The 21,934-nt window shown below is 36.5% G+C and overlaps 1 protein-coding gene across 1 annotated transcript in view; it reads left to right on the top strand.

Annotated features, from left to right (window-relative positions):
• The window catches only part of LOC150106224 (protocadherin-like wing polarity protein stan), a 96,258-nt gene that overhangs the window by 36,109 nt on the left and 38,215 nt on the right, over positions 1 to 21,934 (top strand). The window contains exons 2-3 of the mRNA XM_090392960.1: positions 4,108 to 4,307; positions 13,072 to 13,224. Of these exons, the coding sequence (XP_090249086.1) occupies positions 4,108 to 4,307; positions 13,072 to 13,224 (353 nt within the window). The remainder of the gene's footprint in view (positions 1 to 4,107; positions 4,308 to 13,071; positions 13,225 to 21,934) is intronic.

Genomic DNA, 21,934 nt, shown 5'->3' with positions numbered 1-21,934 from the left:
ACAATTTCCTTCACATGGAGAAAGCTATTAGCAAAGAAAAAGACTGAAAAAAAAAAGTATTATTTATTAACTATTATTATTTTCGTGCATATGTATATATAGTATAGAACTATGGCACAAGTTTTTCTAAAAACAAGAATTCATTTGAAACCATTTTATCTTCAGCACGTTTTGAAAGAAGTTGTCATTCTATTTTGATAATTAGTTCCAGACAAGTGCTACACCGGTAACCATTAAAACTTTTCTAGGCAAATGAATTTAACAATAAATCAGATGTTTCGAATTTTCTCCAATGGTACGAAATTCAAAAGCTCAACAGTTAAATAGGCCACATAAAACACTCAAAACTGAAGGTATCTACGCCTTCGTTCAGGACTAATGCTGAATTCAGCATATTTTTATCGGAATGACATTTTGTTCTACCGATAATATAATTGGCTCTGTAACAGTAAAATAAACCCAAGAATTGTTCTATCTGGATGTCTACCACCCGTGTATTTTTCGGCACCAGTAATTGTTTGGAAGGGGAGAAGGGACATGTTTTTCTTTACGTTGTGGAGTACAGATAGAATCATTTTTGAGCACTATGTTTATGAAATGAAGAGGAATGGAGTGAGTGTATTGCCATCAACAACAATGGATATGTTTTGAGATAGCGAGAGAATGTATAAGAAAAAGCGTAGGCAAAAAGCTCTGGTATCCAGTCCACTATAATACACAATGAACAGCCAGAGAGGAAACCGGTGACCTGTTTAGAAAATAAAAATAGTGATAGCCTGGTAACAAGACCTCTGCCAGGCCTAATCAAATACACGCCATCAATTTCGCACCCGTCCAAGATGGGTTGAATCCCTTATTAGAGGCTATAGATAACTGAATATAGCTGTTTTTTCATTCCTCTGATGCATCCCTCTAAGGGTAAGTATTTTATGTCTATAGAACTGTTCAAGGACCGGATTGCCTGTTCTGAGGAACGAAAACCCTCTTTCCTGGTATGAGACCAGCTAACTCACCATTTAATTGAAAAGACCTGATGAAGGTTCCTCCCGTCGTACACGGGATTCGAACCCGGGTCTTTTGAACCAATGTCTATACCAACCGAGCTACAGCATCTCCCAGATACACTGCAAATGTTAAATACGACCACATGTGTTTCTATTGCGGAACGAGAGTGGCGGAATCCATATTAACAAGTAACTAATTCTTGCTCCTCCCGATAATGACTATCTGCTCATTACTTTCCCCATTCGTTTGCATAGGATTGATGTTGATAGCTTGATTGCCGATTTTCAGCCCCCCCCCCCCTCTAATAACAAGCCGAATAAAAGCATCCTTCCATGCTACTGATTAGATGGCAAACGAGCATAATGTCCTGTAAGGGTGATACAGGACGGATATTAGTTCTATAGAATAGTAAGGGGGATACCATCGGGATTTAGGCGACTTAATAGCATTGCTGATTTATTTGTCGTTCTGGGAAAAATCGAAGAGGGCAAGTTGTTAGTGCTATATACGAGTAGTATGAAGTAATTATCTTTAGGACTGCCTAAACAAGAGTTAAAGGAGGAAACTGATACCATGAAATCAGCCTTATGTTTAGGTGACTTTTGCAATGGAAGTAGGAAAAGCAGGATCTGCATTCAATACCATTCACGTTGGGACCAGAATGCCCGCCTACCATTCGAGCAGGAGGCAAATTTTTATTTTGGCCTTGAAACTTTGGTTTGGGTTTACTGAATATATATATATATTTTTTTTTTTAGATTATTTTTTAGGGAATCTCCGTGGGGACTCCCATAATGGGAGGCGCGTACTAACCATTATTCCTACAATATCTATCATAATTCTCCATAAATGTATTTCCCGACGAAAGGCTCGCAACCCTCACTTGGTAACCCATTCACTGTTCTCTTAGGGAAAAAAAATCCGGTCTTACCTACCATCCTTCCTAACCATGGTTTTCATAGTTTCATTAATGATCCCCTTGTTATCTTCCCCGTGTCTTCTCTTCTTGAAAAGTTTTCCGTATCGACCCTAAAAAACCTCCTGTAGCAACTTATATGCTTCTATCATTCCCCATTCATTTTCGCCTATCAGCTAGTTTCTGAGGCCCCGATCTTCAGTGTATTTTCATAGGGAACATTCCATAGACTTGTCACAATCTTAGTCTCTCGTCTGTGGACCATTTTCCGCATCTCATTCGCAAGAAATCCAGACGACCAGATACGGGCCTTCATATTCAGATGCGGTAAACAGGAATAAGGACATCCCTATTCGTGCATATCGGTATGATCAACCTCAACGTAACTTGATGAGCTGTTTCAGCTACCATTTCGCACCTATTCCCTCTAAGCTTCAACGCCCTATCACAGGCATTCTCCCCTCCCCAATCCCTGTTCCATCAATGTAACAAGAAGCTCACTCTATGTTCTTGTCAGAGTATATTATCGTACACGTTGCTACATTAAATGGAAAGCCTATTTAGGTCATTCTGCAGTATCTCTAAATATTCAGTGAGTATTGCTCTTTCTATTGTTGCACCAAACAACTTTATTTCTCCTTGTATCATTGACGTTCCAAATAAGTAGCAAGTACAGAGCCCTGCAATACACCACTAATCATCCGTCTCCCCCAGGATTCAATCCCTCCCCCCTCTTTCAATCACTACTCTTTGATATCTATCCATCTGCCACCAACTCATTTTCCACCAGTTTCATATCCAACCCTATTTGCTACAGTTTATGTAAGTGTACCATCCTATCGAGTGGTATACTTATATACTACTTCTCCCATTATGACTGGTGACCCACTCCCGATATACTGTGAAAGGTCACAAGACCTATAATACATTAGTGCCAAGTGTGGGAAAGTGAATAAGTAAAAAAAAAAAAAAAGTAATATACTATCTTTAAAAAGTGTGGTTGTACTCATTGAAAAAAAAGAAAACAATATGGGGGAAAAGATTATTTCATAAAACAATTGAATGGAATGAAGGAGATGAGTTCATTCAGTATGTATATTTGTTTGGAGTTGGAAACTTTACTAGTTGCCGCCTAGTTATTATATGATTGGAAGAAAGTGGAGTAATGGTAGTGGCCAGTGCTGTGGAGCTCTGACGATGAACCACTTACATAAACGGCGTAATGCGAATATAGAGCACCTATGGGGAAAGTGACCGAACGAAGTCGCTCTCCCCACAGGTGACTCCTTTCAGACACTTTCCTCTTATTAAACGACTGAATGAAGTCTGAGAGGGGAGCGTCATCTATTAAGCGGATCGCCTTCTTCTGTATATCAAGAATTCTTGGTGAGGTTTTGATGCATCACTGCATAATGTGAGAGCCAAATTTTGCTGCTTTTGTCCTAGAAACCTTTAAGTAACACACTATTTTGCCCTCTTTCCACTCGTGGTACCTTCTCAGATGTGATGCTTAAACAGTTGGGTAAGAGGAGCTGATATTTCCTTTGCACATTCTCGTAATGCTCTGGATAATATCCCATGCAAGTATTTGCATTAAGGTTCTCCAATATCCTTAATTTTTATTTTTAAAAAATCTCACTCTGTCTACACTTAAAACGCAGTGTAGTCTCAGGGTAAAACTTTGACTCGAGTAATTTTTAGATGTACTGAATTTTGATCTTGGAATCCATTTAACACACTTAATTTAAATTTTAACACGCAGGATTTATTCGCTCGGAAAATGAGGGGCGATGTAATCCCGGAGGTCATCCCGAGGAGAGCAGATATCTGCAATACATTTGGAAGGATTGGTTTCAAGGTCTAGGGTGTTTAAAAAAAAAAAACGGGGTTTTATCAGGTTCTAGTTGGTAGGTGAACAATTTGCGTTAGATCGTTACTGACAACAAATAATTTGTCATCTCTTTCAGCATGATCTGTGAAGTTAGTAGTTGAATAATAATCGCGCGCGGGCTCATGGATGGACAAAAGACGTCCCGATAACGATAATCTTCATTTATGATATCTTGTTTTCACTAACTTTATTTGCGCAATGAGTATTTGTTAGAAATTCCTTGACAGAAATTGAGATGCTTCTTAATCAGTATATTCCAAGTTTTCTATTTACTTCTGTAACTTTTTTTTTTCAGATGGTGCTAACGAAGTCACTGCTCAATGTCAACTTCTTATACGTCACGTGACAGAAGCCATGTTGTTTAACAGTGTTACAGTGCAGCTAAAGAGCATCAGTCAGATGACTTTTCTTAGCAGTGTGTTTGAGGATTTCGAAGAGGGATTGGCTGCTATTTTGCAATGCCCAAAGGAAAATATCTTCATCTTCAACATTCAGGTTAATTTATTATCATAATCAGCTATGAAACTTACTTAATTATTTTCCTATATAAATGTTATATATATACGAGGTTCTTATACATTTAGTAATCCTGTGATGAAAGACATGATTGAAAATACTACAGATTTTCATAGACAAAATTGCACATATAGCATTAACGTGATTTTGAATATTCAACATGTTTAATGCCAGTAACAATCTTCAAAGAACTTTTTTTTAGAGTTGAACGTACGATTTTTGATCTATAGTTACTGTAAATCATTGAACTCGGACCTCCAATTACTGAATGCAAGATACTTTATATACGCACACATAATGGCCAAGCTCTTTCACCTACTCGAATAAAGAACTCAGTCGACACTTTCTTTAGCAACCACATGCGGTGAGGAACCATCACTTACATCGCTAGAAATGATAATTTAGAAACATATTAGTCTTCCTTACATCAGGAATCCTGGTTAATGGCTCTTAAGCCATGTACTGCTGGAGCCACTGCTCTTGCTGTTATTACAATTGCTAAAAATCATTTTATAACGAAGAAAGTGAGCTAAGTACTGAGAAAGCCATTCCAAAAGTGGATCCTTTTGCTGAATGTATTACTTGTGGCTTGAACGTGAGACAGAAGATCAATAAATAAAAAATGTGAACAGAATGGCTGCTACTATATTGCATCTGACCACCTGCTTTTTTCTGGATTCGGCTCAAACTTTACAAGTGGCGTAGGAAGGCTTTGGCATGGGGGACATTTGCCAAGGATGCAAGTACTAGGTTATTTTACCAATTTTTCGAAATTGTTACACTATCAGACACTTTTAGCTACGAGTTTGCTAATGGCGTTGTAATCTCGTAAATAAGATATTACAGTATGTAAATTACTACTACACAATCATATCATAGATGATTTCGATTTACAATCATGATTATTACAACAAATCTCTGTTGAGGTTAGATGAATGGAAGGTTTATTCTGTCTACAGCATGACTATCATAACGAATTCTGAATTCATTCACGCCCTTAGCATTTACAACACCATTCAAACAATGATTTCTACTCGCTCATCACGCCACATTACTGTGTGTGTGTGTGTGAAACACTTCACTCTTATTCACCGCACTGTTCAAGGATGGTCTATAGTTCCTTAACCCTTCACTAGTTCTCCCAGTTTTGAAAAGATCTCTTACATCCATCGGTAAATACTTCTCTGCAGATTGCATGCCTTCAGTCTATCCATGGAACTAACATTTCAGTCGCGAAATCTTCAATAGCATCTGCACTCCCTACAAATCGAAGTGCTCAAAACTGAACAAAATAGTTCAGAAATGGTACGATCAGGGCTTTATATAGTAGAACTGCTATCATTTTATGAGTTGTCATTACCGACTTTTCAATATGATCCATTATTTAGTTTATTGAATTTCAATAAAGTCCCTTAGTTCAAGTTTAAAGCATCTAAATCTCGAACGAAAGATTAAGAATTGCATATCACTGCAATTCAATGCTCGCAGCCCCAATACGCAGCTATCGCAATGTGTTGTCACTCCTAACACTGATTTGTCTAGGGGTATGACATATTACTATGGCTTCACTTGAAGCGAGATGGTCATGAAACTGATTTTATATGTAATCAGACTAGTTTTCACCTAATAGATGTCTATATTAACTATATCAAAATGAGAAATGCCCTTAAGTGAACTTTCCGGAAATGAGTAATCGATTAGTATTACTTTAATCAGTTATAATGTGACACCTCCAGGGAGTCCAAAGACTCATCGAGGGAGAGTGTGCCAAGCATCGAACGATTGAACCCCTTCCAACTACTAACCGCGCTCAAACTTGCTTAACCTTTTGCGAGCCATTAGTAACAGAGGCTCTACCAATGGACCAACCTTTGCTGGCTATCATTGTATGAGAAGTTCTCTCTCTCTCTCTATTCATACTTGCAAAGCAACCTTAAGTTTGATTGACAAACCATATATCAATTTTCTCAGTGCATTGAAATTAAAAAAAAAAAAAAAATTCTATGAAGGATTCTCCTAGTGAATCCTTATATGGGCTTTTTCAACTGAAGATCAGTTAGCCGATCTCGTACAGAGGTAGCAGGGTTTTCCTCCAGGACACAAGGGTTTTTACATCCCACGTATAGAAAAATCGGCCTTCAGAACATACGCAATTTACAGACAAAAAAATACTGTTGGTGGTGGTGGTGATGGGCGGCAGATGGCGTTGCTGGTTGTAGTGTGGTAGTGGATAGGGTGAGATGTATTTAGCGAAGTAGAGTAGATTACCCTCCTGCGATGAGGCTTTCGACTCCCTGGATGTGTCGCGTAATAATAATAACAATTTTACGGAATTCGCATCTTAAACCTTCAGTGAAGTTAATGCATCTGTACTTTTAGAATCCTTTAAGACTTAAATATTACCATAGTGTTTTTTGAAACCTGAGTAAGTTTCACATTTAACGGTACATTTAGATTTCGTTAGTTGCAAAAGTTTGCGCAAAACGTTTCTCCTTTCTGCATAATGCAATGTTTCCATATTAGTTTCGATAAACGCTGATTATCATTATTATTATTATTTTTTTTTTTTACATATTTGGTATTCGTCAACAGGTGTTGCTAGTGTCTCAAGATTTCACTCTAGTATTGAAATCAAATCAGTAAAACGAAGTGTGTCAGTAAATACCCCCCCTCCCCCATTTATTTATAAAATGAGAACCATTTATTAAAACTTGTCCCGGTGATGAATTTGGTCTCACCACGTAAGGTTCCCATGACTATAGTAAACTTTTCTATTTTAAAGGAACACGTTCCTGATTGTCTTACTGAAACAAATAAGACAGTTATGAAATGGTCTACTTTTTTTTTTTTTTTTCAAGTACTGATCAGTTATAGACATCCCATTCATATTGATTCTCCCATACACTGCATAGCATTACACATCCTAGCGTTAATGTTTCTGTAGAATGTCTAGGATCAGCTAAACATTGAAAGTCGATCCAAAGAGAAACCTGATATTGACATTCGACTCGAATATTGTTAAAAGTAATATTCCGAAGCCTGTTTTGATTTCAGTGAAACTGACAAGACTCTCTTCGCCTCACTTCAGAATGGTGAGGAGATGAATGTGTAAACCATTAGTCATAGAAAATCTTGAATTATCTGAGTACTGAAAGGTTTCCTGAATAAAGATATGGAGATTACTGTTTTTAGCAAAACTACGGATTGGATTTTAGGCGACTAAGAGAGATCATTGACGTATATAAGACGAAGAGCGTAAGCGGGAGCACAGGGCCTTTGGGGCTCGACATTGAAGATATCTCAAGGAGCTCTCCACAGTAATGACTGCGAAAAATTGAAAGCATGCTGGCAATCCAGTCACAAATGAGACAAGATGGTAGCTTTTTTTAAGAAGACCTCATTGGCATATACCGTAATAGAACTCACAGGAACGCGTTAATTTTTTTCCTTACGAAAACTATACACGTTTTTTTACTTTCAAATTAAAATGGAAAAATTTCTCTCAAAGTTTCCACAAGCAACAATAAATAAGACTTACATACGGATGCATGGGCAGTGTTCGTATCTTAGCAAGCTAAGGCAAATGCGATGTCGAGGATTATATTCTCATAAGCTCTCAGGTCAATTTTTCGACACTCTCAAACTTTCTATAAATATCCCATTTCTGTTATTTTCCATCGCTCAAATGAAGCCTCTTCATCTTCTTTTTGATTAAGAAAAAATCTAAAATTTCAGACATCGAACTGCCTTAAATGCACCAAATATATAACTTCTCTAACTTAAGTAGGTTTTATGTTGAAACTTTAATGCATTTAATACGTGGCTTAACTGTTGCATATTGACTCAAGGGTCAAAGCAAAAGCATTCCTGATCCTTAGCAAGTCCAAGGCTGATTTTGCAAGAGCTTCTTCCTTCTGTAAAGTCAACCTTAGACCATATCCAGTCAAAGCTGTCATCATTTATACTTCCTGACTTTATTGTTAATATTTTTTGTTGCTAACTCATCAACCCGCCCCAGCTATTAATGAGCATCTTTTATAGCTTCCATTCTTTGAGTTAAAGGCAAAACCACCTGGCCATTTATTGAATAATATGACAAATATCCATGAATTAGTTAGTATTCAGCTATTATCCCTTTCTTCACTTCCTTTCACTCGAATTGCTTTCTTATATTGCCAAGAATGGAAGAGCGATTACACTCATTAATCATTTCGGGGTTTGCATCATACCAATCGTTACTGTTCTACATTCCAAAATGATGAATGAACGAATTCGCTCTTCCATTCTTGGTAATATAAAAATGCAATTAGAGTTTTTGCAGTTCTTGCTCACTTCTAACCGTTCTGCATTTCTCAGATGCAATAATTTTGCAATCTCCTTTAAAATATTCTTTCATGTATGTCAAACATTATCAATATCTTTTCCTTTTAATTCATTCATATAAGCCCGTCATATCCTTCGCTCTGTAATTCTATTAATGAACTTGATCACAAGCACGTAATTCGGAAGTTGTCGAACTCTTATTCAAATTGCTCATTAGTCGTGTATCTTCTTCCTCATGCATGTTTTCTTACTTGCTTATACCCTAGCAGCACTCCAAATTCTCACGTTTAGTCTCATATGCTGTTCCAGTCCCATAACTCTAATTTTCGCCAGTAATCTTTTTTTTTATTATAAATTAATTGGCTGATGCATTATATACAGCCCATTTATCAGTGTGCTGCAATCTAGGCTATAGAGAGCAAGTAAACAAAATAACATGGTGCGTGTTGGGAGGGCGGGGGTAATTGATAAAAAAATGCGATCGAAGTGATTTTTGAGACCAGAACGATATTCGACTTCAGATGTTCATGTTGGACCACAGAAACTGCTTCTCTGTGGGAAATCATGCATATCTAGAGTGTACCGATAATGGCCCACCAAAAACGTCCAGCTGATGGCAGTCCAATAGCCAGAAATAACATGTTGATAGGAAATCACAACGGACAGTTAGTGCTGACTCAAGATTATTTATGCGGTATTGACTTCGGAAATTGTAAAACATGAGGAATATTCTATCAAGAAAGGGTATTTGGGGAACTACAAGGCAGGTAATTATGACATGCTTATGAAGAAGCTTAAATCTGTACCATGACATAAAACACTGCAGGATAAGGATGTTAGTAGTGCATGGGATATGGTTACGGGTCATCTAGAGGAAGCAGTATTAAATTGTATACCTAGGTAAGAAGAATTAATTGGGTAGGAATTAGATGCATGTGAATAAATATAAAGAGAAAGGTGACCAGCAAACTTGAACCGTACAAGGCGCAGGCAAAATCAGATTATGAGAAGAATTTTAGCTGAGCAGACCAAGGGAAATCCCAAAGAATTCTTTTCTTATGTGGCGAGTAAGAGGAAGATTAACCTTAATGAATAATGATGATAGTCACGAGGAGACGGAAGCGGATAAAATAGTTGAGTTACTGAGTGGCCACTTTGCAAGCATATCTTCCTAGTTCAGGTTACTTCTTTAACCTATGTGACAGACACTAATATGGGAACAGAGGTGGATGAATTGGTGGTATGGTATTGCAGAATCTCTATGTAAATACAGCTGTGGGATTAAATGGGATATCAGCTATGGTTTTGTAAGAATGTCAAAAGAAAACTAGCAATTGCTTTAACTAAGCTGTTTAATTTAAGTCTCAGCTCTGGTAAGAGTGGAAAGAGGGCAAAATTATTCCTTTGCATAAGGGATATTTTTGCAAATTTATAGTAGCAAATTATAGACCAATCGGTATCTCAGGCGTGGTGGTAAAAATATTAGAAAAATTAGTGGAAAATAGAATTCAAGAATGGGTAGATAAAAATATGATACTGTATGAAGGTCAACATGGATTTGTGAAGGGTCTGTCATGCCTATAGTAATTTACTAACTTTTTATAATAAAATAACAGCTGAGTAGGATAAAGGAAATGGCTACACAATGATTTGTCAAAGGCATTTGACAGAATACGACATGGAACTCTGTAACACAAATTACAATAAATGGGGTTGGATATGACACTGATTAAGTGGATAAGATAAAATAAGATGGTGGCTGCTAGACAGATATCAAAAAGTGGTATATGGAGGGGCAGAATCGAAGTAAAAGCAGATGATTAGTGGTGTGCCGCAAGGTTCAGTGCTGGGACTATTGCTGTTTATTTTGTACATAAATGATATAGGAAATAAACTGAAAGGAAATATTCAGTTGTTTGCTGATGATTCGAAATTAGGTAGAATAATAGTTAATCAAGACGATGTGGAGAGCTTGCAGGAAGATTTAAAAAGGCTGTCAGTATGGATAAAAGTTAATGGTGTCAGTTTAATGTTGAGTTTATCACATTGATGGCACTGTACTCCAGGAACTAGAAGCTAGAGATTTAGGCGTGTTGGTAGACAGAGTTAAGGTTTAGAGGACATGTTGATAAGGTAGCACATAAGATTACGGTGAAGAACACTTTAACAAGTAGAGATAAGAAAGTTGTAATTCCTCTTTATAAGGCATTGATACACCCACATCTGGATTACTGTGCTCAAGTCTGATCCCTTGGGTTTCTTGGATGTGGAAGCAGTGGACGGGATTCAGATGTGAATGACCAAGATGTTGAATGGCCTACGGAATGTTTCCTATGGGGATAGATTGAGGATGCGTTGACTGCAGAAATTGGTTGATAAGAGAAAGAGGTGTATGATAGAAACATTTTTGAATTGTTTAAAAGATTTTATAGGATAGATGCAGGGGAAATGTGTCAGCATTCAGCTAGAGGGACAAGAAGGGGTTCAACCCCGGAAGTTGAATTGTGGTCATTAGGGGTGTGAGGACTAGAATTTTTGCTTGGAGATTGGTGAATGAGTGGAATGGGTTTATGAGTCAGTTGTGAGTGCTTTTTCTGTTACTGGGTTGGAGAGGTATGATAGCTTCCGCGAATAGATTGGGTCTCCCGCGATGAGTCTTTGGACTCCATGGAGGTGACAGTATAATATTAATAACAATAATTTCAGGAAGATAAGGCACAATAAATAAAGCTAGAAATAAATTTGCCAATATTTTTTTTATTTGTCCTAACTTTTTTGTACACTGGTAGGCATCCATCTCTGCCTATAGGCATCACTGATAATTGGCCCACGGCTACAAATGATTTCATAGGAATATAGGGAGGAGAGTACTGTAGACAACCACCGCCATCTCATAATCCCTAACCTTAACACTGTTTTTAGTGTTTGCAGGGCCGATCCGAGAGTATCTGATGCCCCTAGGCAAATAAAATTTAGGCGTCCCTATACATTGTCTCTATATACGAGCACACGTACGCCTACACGTGGATATTTATAAAAATAATATCATTATGAACATTAAAAAAAGTTATTAATCAAAACCAATACATTTGTATACATATATGATTACTCCTAATATCTGTATAGCAAGAAAATTATTACATCTTAAATACAAAAATTATAAAAAAATTGATCTTTCGGGCTTTTGCTTTTGCAGAGTTTAAGTAATTCATCTATATTGATTGTAGATGCAATTTCGTGCTCTGTAGATATTATTGCTAGAGCAGTGGGTCGTTCCTGAGCCATAGTAGAGAGTAACTTTTTGTAAGTTGTAATTTCAAAAAACTCCAAGACAATTCTGCGAAAAAATGAATGACGTAATCCCCAACTTCTCAGATCTCAGAGAGCTTGCAAAAATAGGGCTTAATCTAAAAATCAACAGAATTAAGTCCATAGGGAATGAAGATAAGGAGTGAGAACATTCGGTTAGTCGCGACCACTGATACCCCGGAATTTCCCCGCTCATCTTGGGACAGATGTCAGAAGGAGAAAAAACTCTGCACTTGAGATTAAGTATACAAAGAGCAGGGGAGTGGAAGAAATAGAGAAAGGCGAAAATAATGTAGGACATCAGCGAGCACCAGGACGGCTTGACTTATTTCAGTTTTTTATTATTAATCAAGGTTTTACTAATTTTTTTCGAAGGTTGTAATTTTTCCCCGAACTATGTAGCAAAATCTGGTGCCCCGAAGTCTTAGCGCCGCTATGCGATTGCCTAGGTTCACCTAATGGTAAAACTGGCCCCGAGTGTTTGACATAATGAGTTCTATGGTTTCTTTTTCTTTTTTTTTTTTTTAAAAATAAAATTTCTAGCAGTAAATCCCCTTGCTGTGCCGAAGATCTATCTTGGGATTTCTGCTGAAAAATGTGTAGAAAAATTGTTATTATGGTCGACTACTGGATAGAACTTATAACAGTATATATTTTTTGACAGTCTATCGCTATAGAAACAAACACGATTGCAACTGCAGTACACAAGCATCTCAATATGACAGTCATCTTGATCAAGTTTCCCACAAAGTCTGTGTACATTCTAATATTTCAATTGATTATAATCAATTTGATATAACTCTCACGAAGATTTCCTTTATACGGTCATCACTAGCTTTGCATTTTCTAAATAGAATTTTCTACATTATAATTTCAGTTTACTTACGATAAGATTATCCCTTAAGTGAAATGGAAGGTTTCAAATGAAAAAATATTTTCCTGCACATAGTGCTGTTGTCAGTGCGGGTAATTAGTCAGACATGATTAGGTAGAGTATAGCACTCTGGGTGGTTTCATCTAATCTGCATATCATATCACCTTGCAATAGTAATAAAAATTCGTTTACTTACGTCTTGGTTTGTACTATGTATTTATTTATTTCACTTCTTAGGACAATGAAGATAATGGTGAACAGATACTTAATGTTAGCTTCTCTGCAAGACCTCCTGATACCCTCGATCATGACAAATTTTACGATTCCCAGTATCTTAAGGAGAGAGTATATCTAAATCGAGCGATTCTGACGAGTCTCACCCACGTTCAGGTAAGTTAATCAAGTCATTCCAAAAATTTTTCTTTTCTTTTTTTCCCTTTCTTCCAAGTGTCACCGCTGTCTTGCAAATACTTTGAGCGGACCAATAAAAAAAAAAAAAAATTATCTGTTCGTACTGGGTGTTTTTATGCTTCTATACACGTCAAGTGATCGAAGTTTAAAATTTCCAAAATTAGAAGATTCATTCCTAAGAAGAGCATTGCAAGAACAAATGTCTCGAAGGATGGAAAAAATGCAGGAAATATCAACTATTTAATTATATGAAAACGTTACCAGTAAGCATAAAATTAGCTCTGTAGTTTTAACAAGGGGATATGAAGCATATCATTCATTTCAACATTAATGGCTTTCCGAAAGGATTATGTGGACTCAAGATTTTCAACAAGGAAACATTCATGCAGCTACAAGAAATCTTAATCAAGAAAGAAATTTATATTAATAGTTATTTTATTATTTTTTAATTTAATTATATATTAATAACAAACAAAACAAATTCCTACACGTTCCTGAAAGATATTCATTTGGTTTAAACAGATTTTGGTACGCGCCTTCAAAGTTGACAGGTACCGGTTCATGTAATGCCCTCATTGGTCTCATTAACCTCTCCATCCTGCTTCACTGCGGCAATTTTCTTGAATGACTATTCTTAATGGTCATACAAAATCATTAGATAAAACTACCATTAATAATCAAAATACAGCTATTAATGGCAAAAGTAAAATATAAGTTGAGTGTTTTTCATTCTTCTAGAGGAGTTCATAGTACTCAGTCAGTTCTAAAACTTTTTTTTTGCCTTTCTACCACTTTTTTTGAAAAGTGGTAGGAAAGGAAAAATCATTCCCGGCAGAGTTGAAGTTAAGATAGACTTGGTGCATTCCCATTGCGTTCCAGATAAGTGCCAATATTCCTGATCCTAACTACTTTGTTCATATTTACTTGTGTATGGATGTTTTTGGTGATTTGCAGGTTTAAAAATTTAGTTCATTTTTCATGAAAAGGGAGAAAACCTACCTTCATGAGCCAAAGACCAATTAAAAAAAAAAAAAAAAAAGGTTTTGAATAGTTTCAAAACTATTCCATATGCAATTCCTTGGAAGTCCGCGACGATGGGACAGGTGGTCCGCAGGCAGACTTAATTAAATAAATCTATTTTTTTAATTATCCAAACAAAACAAATTAAAATTGAATAAGTAAGTAAAAATTATTTAAATCAAATGGAGACAGTATCTATATACTCTCTCCATTTGATTTCCTTCCGCCTTCCTTTGCTGTTGTGTCAGATTTGAAGTGAAAATGTGTTATCCACATTTCAACCAATTGCTTGTTGTGTATTGATTTTTATTATTGAAGATTCCCTTCAACCAAGGCTCAGTATATCTTCAGAAGTGCTAAGTGATACTTGAACAAAGTTTGTCGTGAGTTAACCCCAGTATTTATATATTTTTCGGAAACGTTTTTTTAATAATGGAAAAGAGGTTTAGAACTAGGACTTTGAAAAGAAGAGCAAATGAAACATGTAATCCTAACCCTAATTGTAATACAAGTGTTGTAACGGCCAGTAAATCTGATACTATTAAAGTAGAAGAAACAAGCAGTTCAAAGAAAAAATACAGTAGGAAATATAACAGTTCATATTTGGAATTCGGGTTTACTTGGTGTGGAGCTGAAAGTGAACAGAAACCTGAATGTGTTTTGTGTTATGAAGTGTTGTCGAACGAGTGCATGAAACCTACGAAACTCCAACGAGATTTAGAAACTAAACATTGTGATGTGAAAAATAAGCCAACTGAATTTTTTCAGCGACGCTTAAAGACAGTAAATCATGGGAAAGATATAATTTCAGCCATGGGTTCCATTAATACCAAATCGCTGGAAGCATCCTATCTTAAGTTTGTGCATAGCGAAAACAGGGAATTACTTCCAGCTATAAAAGATGTGGTAAAAACTATGTTTGGCAACAAGTTACTAAAATATGTTGATTTGATTCCTCTTTCAAATGACACTGTCGGTCGCAGAATTAATGACATGGCAGGTGACATAGAATCTCAGTTAATCGAAAGTGTTAAGAAGAGCCGTTATTATGCATTACTAACAGACGATACTACTGATGTTACATGATGCGCAGTTAATATGCTACGTAAGATATGTGCATGATAACATTCATGATGATATTCTGTTTTGTAGAACTTTGTCATCCCGAACAACTGGAGAAGAAATATTTCACACTCTCAATAATTACATAATACACAAAGGGATCCAGTGGGAAAAATGTATAGGCTTCTGTTCGGATGGAGCTCGAGCACTTACAGGCAGGCATAGTGGGGTTGTTTCTAAGGTCAAAGAAGTAGCTCCGGATATGAATTGGGTGCATTGTTTTATACATAGGGAAGCGTTAGCCTCCAAAGGAATGCCACCAGAATTTAAAACTGTACTATACAACGCTGTAAAGCTAGTTAATTTTATTAAAGCTCGACCGTTAAATAACAGGTTATTTTCAATACTCTGCGATGAACTGGGCAGTGAATATACACAACTTTTGCTTCATTCTGAAATTCGCTGGCTTTCCAGGGGCCAAGTACTAACAAGGTTATTTCAATTAAGGCACGAAGTTTTATTTGTAAATGAACGTAATTCTGATTTTCTATCACTCTTTGTTGACGAAGCGTGGTTATCAATACTATCCTATCTTTCAGACATTTTTTCGAAATTAAATTAACTAAATCTCTCCCTATAGGGAAATTTTTTAACTGTTCTTGATGCCTACGACTAAATAAAGGCATTCGAGAAAAAACTGGTTTTATGGATTAATTATGTAAAAGACAGACAATTTGCACCTTTTCCAACATTGGAATCCTTTTTAGAGGAAAATAATATTTTTGTTCATTCCGAGTTTGTGGAAAGGGTTTATGACCACCTCAAAAATCTGAAACGGAATTTTGAAACATATTTTCCGAATAACTTTTATAAGAAATTTCTGTGGGTTCGCGTTCCATTTCAGGCTTGCAGTCAGGAGAACGACCTTTCGTTATCGAAAACGGAACAGTTAATTGAACTTTCAAGTGACAGTGGGCTTAAAATGCAATTCCGTGATCGTAGTTTTGCTTGATCTTGAATCTCGTCTTCAGTGAGAAGTGAATTTCCGGAATTATCTGAAGAAGCATTGAAAATCGTAATGCAGTTTTCTACAACCTATCTTTGTGAGAAAGGATTTCCATCGCTCCTTCAGATAAAAGCAAAATAAAGAAATCATCTTTGTATGTGTGCCGATCTTCGCCTGAAGTTGACCAATATTGAGCCAGATATCCGACAACTCTGCAAGGGCGAGAATCTCAACCATCTCAGTAAGTAGTAACATAATTATATCATCGTAGTTATTTGTTTAATAAATAAGATCTTAAGCTTTTAGATTTATTATGTTATAAATGGCACAGTTTTTCCGAAATGCTGGTAATTCCTACATAGGTTTTTTAAAAAAATTACAAAAAGTCAAAACGACGTATAGGGAAATAAATTACAAACACTGTTTATTTTTGAAGAAAATTTCAACATTCTAAAATGTTTATTTTTCTTGCTTTTTCTGTTCGCAAAATCGTCGATCACATTGTTGAAGTCTATTTCATCAGTCAGTTGTGTGGAACTCCACCTCCCTCCTCCTCTCCCCAGCTACGCCTCTGTAACTTAGGGGTCCGCAGGTTTAAAGTATTTTATTGGTCCTTGGGCTTAGAAAGGTTGAGAAACGCTGGTCTAGAATGTACAAAATCGACGTTCTTCACAAGCGTAGTCAATTTTTCCAAACAAAGTGATCAGATTAATCACTCTGCTGCTTATGCAGTATGTTGCTTTCCATTTTAGATGCAGGTACTAATCTTGAGTAACGGCCATATCATCCCTTTTCCTCCTATCAACCAGTTTCTATAACCCACAAATCTTCAACCTGTTCTCGTAAGGTTCATCCCATAGACCAGCTAGTGACCAAGATGGTCACTTGCCTCTGGATCCTCTCCACCTCTTCTTCATCGCCAAGAAACCCTAGCGCCTAGGTTTACACGCAGTAGTCAAATTTGGGTCTTATCAAGGCACGATAAAGAGCAACAATAATCTGCTTGTCTCTGCTCGTCAACATATTCTTCAGTAACCAAGTAATCTGATGAGCTGTTTTTGTCACTGCTGCTATGTGCCCCTAAACTTTAACCCCCTACTCACTAACACTGCCATATCTCTGGCTTCGTCAATTTCCTGGAGTACAGTTCCACCAATGTGGTATACAGATGGTAATCTTTTCTCCCCAAAATACATAATCTTACACTTCGCCACATTAAACTGATATCCATTCTCTTTTGCCCAGACTGCCAGTCTATCCAAATCATCCTGCAAAATTTTAATCATCTGTATTAATTATTGCTCTACCCAACTTTGCATCATCGGCAAACAACTGAACAGTTTCGCTTAGATCATTTCCTATACATTTTTTTAATGTAAAAATGTGACACTAGCAATCGAAGAAGAGAACCCTGCTGCACTCCCCCCCCTCAGTCACAGGACTTCTTTTGGACTCTACTCCTGAATAAATTACTTTCTGATATCTCTACATCAACTACCTCTTATCCACTTCACCAACGCTATATCCAACCCCATGTGCAGCAATTTACTGATTAGAATTCCTTGTGTTATCCTATCAAAATTTTGATATCTCTAAGCCTGTTACCTTTATCGAACTCAGCTGTCTGTCACTGTATTATAAAACATGACCTACCCTTAACGAAACAATGTTGCTCGCATACAGTATCCAATTTCCATCTATCCATTCCTGTATTTTGCTCTTGACCACCTTCTTTAATACTCCGATAACTCCTGATATGCTGATCGGTGGGTAATTTGCTACGAAAGTCTTGGAGCCGCCTTTATGAAATGGAACTATTTTCCTCTTTCCATCCCTTCGGGACTAACCCAGAGCCAAGACTTAAATTTAACAATGTGGTTAAAAGCACTGACAATTCCGTACCAACTTCACATAAAACTCGAGCTGGTTTACCATTCAATCCCACAGCTGTATTCACATTAAGGTTCTGTAATATGCTATGCACCTTCATTTCATTTACCTCAGTTGCCCATGTAAGCCTTTGCCTCTCTCGTTACTGCAATATCTCCACCTCGATGATATACTATTGCAAAGTTTTCCTTTCGTAATTCTACTATTTCGACCGATTTAGTTACCTCCCTACCATCGGCATTATTAAAATCATTCTGCTATGAACATTTTCTTTTACTTGCAGCATAACGAAAGAACCGTTTGGGATTATATTTAGCCTACATTGCTAATTGCCTTTCATACTCTGTCTTTGCCTTTCTTACCACACTGGTTACCCTTCTTGTCTATGCTCTGTACTGCTCATGTGCCTGTTGGTCATCCTTCTCCTCAAATTCCCTCAAAGTTTTTTTTTTTTTCAAGCTTAATGATGATATTCATCCATTTAACTCGCACTTGATTTACTCTCCTGACTCTAGTTATGTAGTCTGCCATTACTTCCCTCAAACGCTCTTTTACCATTTCCCATGCGATGTCGACATCCAGCCCCTTACAGTTTCACATGCCATAGCACTGATCCAAGCAATCTTCTAAGCTTGTCATACTTACCAGCCCTGTAATTCCCCAACACCCCGTCTTCACTGAAAATTCCACATATTTAGCCACCTCCAATGTCAAGACCATATTATCATTCTCTCTAATTCGCAGCAAAGTGGTCATATTCATTACAGAAATTCTCAGATGCAATGACTAGATCGAACATTCACAAACCCCTAGTACATTCAATCACATGCTGTCTCAGGTAATTATTCCTGAGACAGCATGTGATTGAATCTATGTCCTTCCAGTCTATGTTCTCCTAGTTGAAATTACCCACCCTATACTCATTGAGTTTATTTGCCAATGCATAGCATCTCCATCTTTTTTCATTCCCTGGTCTATAGCAGTATGCAACTGTATATTTTGTTCTGCTGGCCTCCGTCTCATATTAGATGGTCTCAAATGTGTTATTTTTCACTGGCCTGCAGTTGAACTTCTACTCCCTTTTTTGGTTGCAGTTAATCGGCCATCATCAGTAACACTCCTTCTCCATTCTTTTGCCTCTCTATCCTCCCTGAACACTATACCCTCACATTCTATCCCACTAACTATATCAACTTCTGTCAGCCATGTCTCACTAATGCCAATAACCTTTGGCCAGGATGAACTAACGCCAAAAATTCTTCCTGCTTGTTCCGAATGCTTCTGGTAGTGTACAAAACGTGCAGAAGGCACTTAGGCTCACCACTGTCCTGACGCTTTATACTAACCATCCCATTTCGGTTTGTTACTAACCTAGTCATATACACATTCTTACACTCAACTGGCTCACTGATGGCTGCATATCCACTCAACTTCTCCCTCCTTCCTAAAACCTCTAGTTTCCCTGATTTTGCACATAACTTTCACTTCATTCCAAAACACTTTTCCAGACTCTGAACACCAAATCCATTCAGATGCAAACCATTCTTGTATAAGTCCTTTCGGCCGTCAAACTCACTCCACACCACTCCGTCTGCATAACTTACGCATCAAGTCATTCGCTATTATGTCTTTCATTTTCAGCTTATAAGTTATTTGACGATCTACTCTCTTATATAAGGACAAGTTCCCCAACCTGATATCTGATTATGCATAAATAAATGACTAAAAATAAACAACTAAAAAAAAAAAAAAAAAATCCATAACTAAAAACTTTCTGTATTTAAAAATTTATTTATCACTTTTAATAACTTTAATACAACAAATATTTTAATACAACAAAAAATATATATATATATATATATATATATATATATATATATATTGGAATAAAATATTTATTTCTCTATTTTGGAAAACCAAAGTTCGAAAAAACAACAGATTGATTACAAACTCACAAGTTACAGGAAATGCTGGTTAATTTAAAAAAAAAAAAAGTTAATGTGAAATTTGGCATTGTTTGGACTTCGCAATATTTTCATAATCAAGTTGAAGGAATACGTGGCCAATCGCAGACAATGATCCAAATGATCATTTGTAATTTGGTTTCTTAATTGATTTTTTATGACGGTCATATTTGAAAAAGAGGATTCTGACAAATATGTCGATCCGAAACACGACAGAATGTTTCGCGCAATATCAGTTAATATTAGGAATTTTTCATGTGCGTACTTCCAAATGACTTAATTGTTTATTGGTTTTAAATGTAAACTATTCTGAATGTTTATTTTCTCAAGTTCTACTTCAGCTTGGTTTATATCAAACAGCCCACTAATTTTATTTGAAATTTCTGTGACTTTCAAGTTTTCTTGAAATGGATTATTGATAAAAGATGCAATCATTTTAGTTTTATTAAAATCTTTAAATCTTGAATTTATTTCTTCCTCAACCAATTCTATTTCACGAATAAATTCTTTTAAATCATACCGAAGCATTTCTTTATTTTGTTCAAAAAAATTTAATGAATATGGGAGATGTCTAAATTTGCGATCATTTATATTTTTCTTTAATAAAAGTAAGTATTGGTGGAAAGTTTTTATTGAACTTGTCAATTAAATTTTTATCTCTACCTTGGAACTCTAAATTTTAAATTGCTTAATTTCGTATAGAAATCCACTAAAAATAAGTGTCACAACCATCTTTTATCACTCAATTGTGGATAAATATCTCCTTTTCATCAAGAAAAATTTTTATATCTTTAATTAATACAAGAAATCTTTCTAAAAATTGATTTCTGCTGAGCCAGCGAACATTATTGTACAACAGAAGTTTTCTATCATCATCTGCCTGTAATTTAAATAATCCCCGTTGAAAGGCTTTTCCTCGAACAGAATTTACAATTTTAAATGTAATATCCAAAACATCTTTTGTGTTTAATCTTTTACTACACCGTAATTGTTGATGAATAATACAGTGGTACGCTAATAAATCTGGATATTTGTCATCGTTTTTACATAATGAAACTGAAATGACGCATGACTTATTACCTATCATTGCAGGAGCACTATCAGTAGTAATACACACACGTTTAAAAAGCGGAAGTTTGTGTTGTTTGACAAATTCATCAAATGCCGAAAAAATGTCTTTTCCCCTAGTCCTTCCCAATAATGGTATAATTTTCAAAAGTTCTTCTTTACTTGAATAATCTTGAAATGCCATGCGAATAAATACCATTAACTGAGCAATATCAGTGAAGTCGTTTGATTCATCAAATTGTAATGAAAACGCAACACACAGGTGAATGTCTCACATTAACCTGTCCTGAAAACTTTTCTCCGGCAATTGGAACTCTTCCTTTCGGCAATTTGAAACCTCGTCTGCGGCCTAGAAGTAGTCTCTCTCTAGCGACGTCTCGATCCGAGAAGCTCCTTTCTGGAAGTGGGAAACTCCTCTCTCTCAAGCAATGCGGATCCAGGCAGTCTTTCTGACGGCGACTCTGGACCGGGCGGTCTCCTCGCTGACAGCAGTTCTGGAATCGGGATCCCTTCTGCCTGCTTCAGTCCTTTTTTTATCAGGCCTCCTTTGAGACCTCGCATGAAGTTTGGCAACCCCCAAAGAATCGGTATGAGTCTTTTATCTTAAGTTTAAAGTTCGGCACGCCTTTTGTTCTCCTCCGCTTACTTTTGATTGTAAGTTGCCGGCCATCGGAAAGTT

This window comes from Typopeltis vanoorti, chromosome 5 (genome assembly GCF_054136105.1).
Source record: "Typopeltis vanoorti isolate ZY-2024b chromosome 5, IOZ_Tvanoo_1.0, whole genome shotgun sequence".
Classification (NCBI taxonomy): domain Eukaryota; kingdom Metazoa; phylum Arthropoda; class Arachnida; order Uropygi; family Thelyphonidae; genus Typopeltis; species Typopeltis vanoorti.
The sequence above is the reverse complement of the archived record's forward strand: the minus strand, read 5'-3'. Positions and strand labels throughout refer to the sequence as shown.